Raw genomic sequence first — 7403 nt, forward strand, 5'->3', positions numbered from 1 at the left:
GGGTGGGGGGGGGGGGGTTATCAAGAAAGTGGACGTTAGGGGTAATTTTGTAATTGTACCTAGGAACAAGAAATTTATAGGGTTTTCTAGTTTATATCTGAAAGGTGGATTTGACAGCTGTCACGTGGCGTTTGCGCTCTGCTGGAATTCCTGGTGAAAGCGATGACAGCTGTCAAATCTGACAGATCCGTTCGAGCTCGATAACCCCGTACGAGTCTTGGAAAAATTTATCGCAAGGCTGACCAACATGCGATAGTCCAGACACGCCACGATCACGTGGGAAACTCGTGGCTCTGTCAAACAAACACTCGGAGCTTTTTTGTATTTTAATGAGAATACGTAAAGGTAAACTTGATGTTTTTCGCGTCCTATACCAATCTAAAAATATTTATACCCTGGAAGCTATCGTGGGGAGCAGTCGAGTGCTGATTAGACACATTGGATTTTTGTGGGAAAGTGGTAAGTGAACGAGGGGATCCGCCAAGTGGAAAAAATCTGGATCAGGTCAGACCTGCAAACGAGGTTGGATTATCGAATTAATTAAAATTTTATTATGTGACAGTTATACCTCCCTTACGTAGGGTACTTAAATACAGTCGTGGAATCTATACGGTATCCGTAACGAGGAATGATATTGACATACCAATGCTATCGATAAAGCATAAACCCTATCGATGGCTCTATTGAGAAGCAGCACAGAAATAAATTCTAGAACGCGCAACCTGCGGGCATTCGAACAGTGCTCCTCCGAAGGCACTGTAGACGCTCAAGGTCTTCGGAGACCATAGACAATTTTCTATTTGTCGGCTGACCCAGAAAACCCGTCGGTGTATCAGTGATAAAAAAAAGGAAGCCATATTCCATTTCCACAGTGGGGATTACTCTGTGCTAGGGAATTATATTGAATTTCCTAAAATTCAAACTAAAGTATAAAGTGCCACGTGATGGTCGGACGACTGTTGCGTGAGCTAGAACAGTTATAAAAATTCATGGAGATATCGGGTTGCCCGCAGTACTGGGAAGGCATTCGAATTAACCCTTATACCTGGTAGCAATTTAATCGTGACTTTCGAGAAAAATTTGCGACACGTTGGCAAACTTGGCGTAACGACGTATTGTAAGGGGTCAACGAAAAATGATCTGATCGATTTATCCTCCGTAGAGGAATTATCTATAATAAATACACGTGACAGATAAGAGTGTCACACGGTGAGGTAACGAGGGCTTATGGGCGGGGGATAAGATGAAAATCAGTTTGTCCTCGAGAAATTATTTTTGGACGTGATATGAAAAAAAACAACTATCATCCTATTGCACGATGGCGATAAGAGCATCGAGAGCTGTCTATAGGATAAAAGCGTGCTAAAAATATTCTAGCGAACGCGTCAACGCGTAAGCGTGTCACGGGTTTACGCGGCGTCCATCCGACCTCGATACGAGCAGCTTACGATATGAGATCCAGCCCGTGTGTAATTAATATAATAATAAATGTACAGCCGGAGGATGGAAACTGATGGTACACCCGTTAGAGGCGTGTAAACCACTACGCTAGAAAGGTGGTACGTGAAGAAAATGTAAAGGGAAAAAAAATGAAAAGTAAAATGAGAGAAGGGACTTCCGGTTGATAGAGAAAAAAAAAAGTTTTAAATAATCGAAGGTAAAATAATATTTCTTAAATAGAAGTAAAGTGGGCGTCGCGACGCGACTGACGCACCGATACAGACTATATCGCAGGTATCTACAGCTGATGGAAAGTGCGTGGGGTTCTAAGGGGATGAATTGGCGCGAAGGACATCATCCCCTGTACAGTGGCTCCAGACAGACGTATCCCTAGGTTGCCTCGCTATGATATCGCCATAGCAACCCCTACGACTCGGCAGCACCCCTCCAACCACCCGTCAACCACCCTTAGCCGACAATGTCGACCCCGTTTCAGCAGCCGAGCGTCTCCGCAGCTCCTGCCGAGCTTGCGAATTTTCTTTGGATACCTAAAAAAAAATTCTTATTAGGACTTTTGTTACTCTTTAGAAATCGTAGGTGCACCCGGTTACGAGGGGGAACGATGGGAAAAAGTTAAAGGCCGTCGATTAGGGACACGCGAACTTGGTTAGGATGGTCAGCATAGCGTGGAAGATTTTGCGGCTGCGTGTTGCGAATAAAATTGAACGAAATGGCGATGGGGATTGATTTAAATAAGGCGGAACAAAATGGTTAAAACTGCGAGTCCTCTTTGTGTCCGGTGGACGAGCGATTCTTGGGAGTTCGGTTGTCAGTTCAGGAGCAGACCGGAAGTGAGGTAAAATAACGATACCTGATCATGCCGAGGGTCGTAAAAAGTCGTTGGGTCCTTTTTTGGATTATTTTTGGAAAAATGGTCGCTGCCGAGAACGAGGCTCCTGCGAGGCAGGAGGAAGGTAATAAGAAACTTGATTTGTGGACCAGTCATCCGGAAGTGACGCAAGCATCCTCAGTTCAGGGCGTCGGGACGCCATCGTTATCGGCCTCGAGTTACTATATGCCTGGTGATGTGATGAAAAATTTTACTCGATTCGTATTTTATAAATTTTTACGAAAAATTATTTTTATTATTTCACTATCTCGTAGGGCTCTATCAACCTCAATTGAGAAGGGAATACTTTCCTTATCATTTTGAAAACACTGGATACAACTTTCACGTCGCCCAGCATCCCGCCGAACACTCGCTGGCTCCTACCGCCAAACACTTTGTTATCGTCGGCTTCATTGGTCTGCTGCTTCTCTTTGCGATTCTACAAAATTCCATAGTGGCCGCCAAACGCAAGGACGTGCTTATCGACCTTCTGTCGACGAGAAGGAAGAGGGATCTGATAAGGACGAGTGGATTAGAGCCTACGGTATATGAAATTATGACGTACCCAAAATAGATTAGAAATTACCAGATACTGTATTCCTGCCGTTACTCGCGCCTCTAGTGCCTTTGTACCTGGATTCCTGGCAAAGGCTGCTGACTTTACTTTTAGACTCCTTTCGTGACGATGATTACAGCTGACACTTTGACTTTGCACCATGCGATCCACGAGGCTAATTTTCAAACACCAAGTCACCGGCTATCCGTTATCACTGTAAATGGAAGACGAGATTGCTTCGACCTATAAGCTACCTTTAAGTAACCAGATTTTACATGGAAATCGTACTGATCGGAATATACAAATTTTACGCAGAATCCGGCAGAGAGAGAAATCTTGAACGACGACGCCCGAGTGCGTTGCATACAAAAAATCGTGTGCCTTCAAAATCGCCAATTGATTCGAGAACTTGGAAACGCTGGAAAACAAATAGCCGATTATTTAACGTAAGTAATGAGGATATGAATTTGTGTAAAAAAATTTTTCAAAAATATTTTTTCAAAAATTCTAATTTTATATTTTACAATAAATACGTAGCAGAAACGTCGAGAGATCCTTGGATAGATCTTCGGGATGGGATCGTCTGGTAAGGGATGCAGGATCATCGGGATTACGTGGAGATGACTGCGAGGTCCTTTACAGAGATTGTTATTCGCGTCCGGAATGACCAACGAGAATCGGGTATAGCGGGTGACTGAAAAGAAAAAGTAAAAAAATAAAATGTAATCCGTTGATTAATCATTTTCAATTTTAATTACAATATGCTGTTTTTTTCTTTATCCGCTACAAACATCGACATCCAGCCTGAACTATTTTAGACAGCAGCCTGCTTTATACATTCCACTCTCGCCATTCGTCAATTGATACATTCTCTCTCCTAAGTTCTCTCCTCTCTCCCTCTCTCTCGCTCTCTCAATCGACCCCCGCCAATGTCTCCGACGCACGTACGCGCGCCCGCGTACATTCGAAGAATTCTCCAAGAGAAGACCGGGACGAGAGAGAAGGAATTTTCGAAGACAAAGAATAAAAACACTCGATATAATTAAAGAAAGAGACGAAAAGTAATTCAAAAAAAAAGAGAGGGGGAAGAAAACGACATACATAATTTCGTGATATATCCGAAGATCGTTAAAACTTAAAGAAATACAATGCTATTACGGTTATCGTCGTTAAACATTAAGGCGTTATTACATATCGTATAAGTTCCTATCGACTTGCCATTTTCTATATGTATACAGGCAATGTCCACGTTAAACTCGTAACTTATAATAATAATAGACGTGAGATCGCTCGTTGCAATAGTCCAGGCTTAACACAAAAAATTTACTTGGTTATTTTTCTTTTTTTTTACATTTTCTCGCAAATTACATACACGGCGGACTGTCAAACGGCGCGATGACGTAGCCAAAGGCTTTTGACGTTTATCTCCGTTGTCAGTTCGCTCAGTTATATATTCACCTTGAATACCGAAGTGCGGAGATACGTTAAAAACCTGTGGGACGCCAGGAGCCACGAAAGCACACGCTCGCTCCCTCTCTCTCTTAGCTCATTCGCTCAGCGCTTGACTTTTTGTCATTTTCTCTCGCTCGCACTCGCGCAATTAGAATTGTTCGTAATTAATTGGTATTTTCAATAAATTAGACGAATCTCGTCGAGGCAACGTATGTTTTACATAGGCAGACGGGCAGCGGCGTTAACGGGCATCTCACGGCTATTAAAGGTGCAAGGATCGAGTCACGGATGATTTTGAATAAAAGTAAAAAGAAAAAAAAAAATCGTTTTGAAAATTTGCATAAAACATTTTCGCCGACTAGCTTAAACACCCCACGCGCCAGCTGCCCGAAAACTGCACGAGCATCCGAGTAATTTTCAACACATGTTGTGTTAATTCTCATTACTAATTACGATATCGTTACAAAAGTATTACTATATACACGTCTCAAGACAGTTCGTCGTGCACGGGTCGGCGATGGACGCGCGCCGATCACTATGGGAGCGTCCGACGAAATTTCATAAATGCGAAAAGGCCCAAAAAAATAAAGGCCCATAACGGTTGCAAAAGAAAAAAATTTGCAATAAAAATTGACTTTCCTCAAAAAAAAAATATATATAAAAATCACTAAACCACCGTCCAGACCCCGTGCACTCGATGTCCGTTCGCAATGGTGTCGCTCGTTGGCCATTGTCATATACAAAATGGCAAAGTGTTTATCCCTTATTCGAGTAACGCCGTAAAGTCTGTGGCATTAATAAAAATTGGGCCTCGCAACAACGCACTGCGGTCTTCGGCCGAGTAGAAGCAGGACGCAAATGAGGATAGACAAAAGAACCGAGCTACAGTCGCGATGAGCATTTCGTGAGAGTTTCTAATTAATGATAACGGACAGTCGCGAAAGCGACAGCCTTCAATGTAATTGGTCGCGCATTGGGAACTCTGGGCTGTCAGATAGACACCGGGCCCACCGAGTATGCCCACGCACGTTACACAGTAGTACGTAGAACGTTAGTAGTGACCGGTACAAAAACACGTGCGCTGTATGTCAATTCTGTTTTCATCTCTCTTTATTTATTCGTTTATTATATCTTTATCATTTAATCATCGTGGCGTTTCAAAGTTCTAAGAAGAGGGCCTCTCTTCGTCGCCGTGCGATTGCCGGCATCTCGCCCCTTCTTCGTCCTCGGACAGGGGTGCGCACGCACGCGGCCACAGATTCTGCATCCTCGTATTTTTCCACATTACGAGGAAAAAAAAAAAATATACAAATTTACCTCCCTATACCTATTCTCCGTATTTCGCGCGAACAACAGATTCCATCGCGGAGTCTGGGCCTTATGATTTTACCGTAGATCTCAAAGGGCAGGGAATGCAATTTTTTTTTTTTTCATGTCGCATCAAATACTTAGCGTTTTCTCTGCCCCTCCCCCTTTTTGTATCTCTCTTAAAATCCACGTATACCACATACGTACACGCACGCACTCGGCACTCACGCACAATTGCTCACTCTCTTCGCTCTCGATACTCAAATTGTCAATCTACCATTATAAAATGAATCCACATTATGCCGACTAACACGATAATCACTTAATTAATTAAACTATCAATTGATATAATAATATTAATAATATAATATAATAATAATATAATATAATATAATAATAATAATAATAATTAATAATATTTACAAATTTCTAATTCTATTTGTCCTGTCTCATGCTCGGAACGTGACACGCGCCCAGATATTATAAAATAGTATCGTTACACAACACGGTAGAGTAAATATGCATGTATTCGGTGTGAATTGTATGTGTGGTTTTTCTTTTGCTTTCAAGCGCGATTCATCCTATTCGCCTGGCTGTTGTTCATTTGTTATCGTTGACTCGGTCGTCTTTTTCATTTAACAATGGATGTGTTCCGAAATTTACTGACAGTACCGTAAAAGTAATTACGTCTCTCTCGGATGCGTATGGATGAATAAGGACACAGCGTTGGTCACTGTGGGTTACAGTACTGGCAGTAATATTCGGAATATACCTAACGAAACTGTCACACGTGCAAGTCGTACAAGTATATTGCCACGAACGGATGTCTCTCTGTGAGTGTCGTACAGCGCATGCGCAAATGACTCTGCACAATATATTGTATCATCGTCTATACTGGGTGTACATTTTTTTATTTCGACGGAATATTAACTACCATCCACCAATCGCTTTGTATCGCTTAGAATGTATGCTATTACGTGCTTTCGCTGATCGTTTCTTAGGCTGGCGACAGTCGCGCCACGTTAATGGCGGACCGAGAATTAAAGCGTCGGGACGCCCTCTTGTAGCTCTAGTGCGAATTAACGAGGGACGAGAGTTAACTGGAGAGAGCGCACTGCCAATTTTTTAGTGTATTGGCAAACTGTGATCGGTGACGTCAGTCTGGAGATTGATCGATACACGACTTGGAGCACAGTCGATGCATTCTGGGGGTCGTGACCTGGATGGTAGAAATAAGGCAGTTAGGTTAGGTAGATGAGGTGGCCGAGGGGATAAAAAAGTTAAAGAACAGTACCGAGAGACATCTTCCGAAGAGTAATCTTTTTCGGAGATACTTCATCGTTCTTACTTCCTGGGATGACTGGAAAGTAAATATTGGAACAAGTATTGTGGAAGAGGATGCGGGAGGCTGCACGAGGACCAAGATGTCGGGGATCTTGGGTATGCCTATGAATGCAGCTTGATGGAAACTTCGTGGCGTCGGATCACCGGGTGGAGCTGAAGAACACGTAATCCCGTGAAATTATATGAGATCAGGAGTTGAATTTGTGTCACAGGTTAGGAGGCAAAGCTCCTGCCCTGGATATCATTATCAGATGTGAGTGGTGAGCCCCGCGTTTACGCGCTACGCGCGATCGCCGCGACGCACCCTTGCGTACCGATTAACATTGATAATATGTACAAATTACCACGCGTTTGCGTGGAATTTAAACTAATGAAAAAAAAAAAAAAAAAAAAAAAAAAAAAAAATTTTAAAAA

General features: G+C 42.7%; 2 protein-coding genes across 3 annotated transcripts in view; one reads left to right on the forward strand and one right to left on the reverse strand.

The window, feature by feature from the left end:
- Nucleotides 1-2088: 2088 nt before the first annotated feature.
- Nucleotides 2089-3575, forward strand: LOC107273879. Of its 2 annotated transcripts, XM_015752477.2 has the most exons (4): nt 2089-2522; nt 2605-2873; nt 3201-3331; nt 3423-3575. In XM_015752477.2, the coding sequence occupies exons 1-4, from the start codon at nt 2318-2320 to the stop codon at nt 3550-3552; spliced, it is 735 nt and encodes a 244-aa protein (XP_015607963.1). In that variant the 5' UTR covers nt 2089-2317; the 3' UTR covers nt 3553-3575. The 2 variants fall into 2 exon arrangements, with proteins under 2 accessions (XP_015607963.1, XP_015607966.1); XM_015752480.2 differs by having other exon boundaries at nt 3000-3548.
- A 44-nt stretch (nt 3576-3619) lies between these two features.
- Nucleotides 3620-7403, reverse strand: part of LOC107273883 (protein gustavus) — a gene marked incomplete in the record, with an annotated part of 24019 nt that continues 20235 nt past the window's right edge. The window contains 1 exon segment of the mRNA XM_015752486.2: nt 3620-7394.

The sequence above is a fragment of the Cephus cinctus genome, unplaced genomic scaffold (genome assembly GCF_000341935.2).
Source record: "Cephus cinctus unplaced genomic scaffold, Ccin1 Ccin1_scaffold1857, whole genome shotgun sequence".
Classification (NCBI taxonomy): domain Eukaryota; kingdom Metazoa; phylum Arthropoda; class Insecta; order Hymenoptera; family Cephidae; genus Cephus; species Cephus cinctus.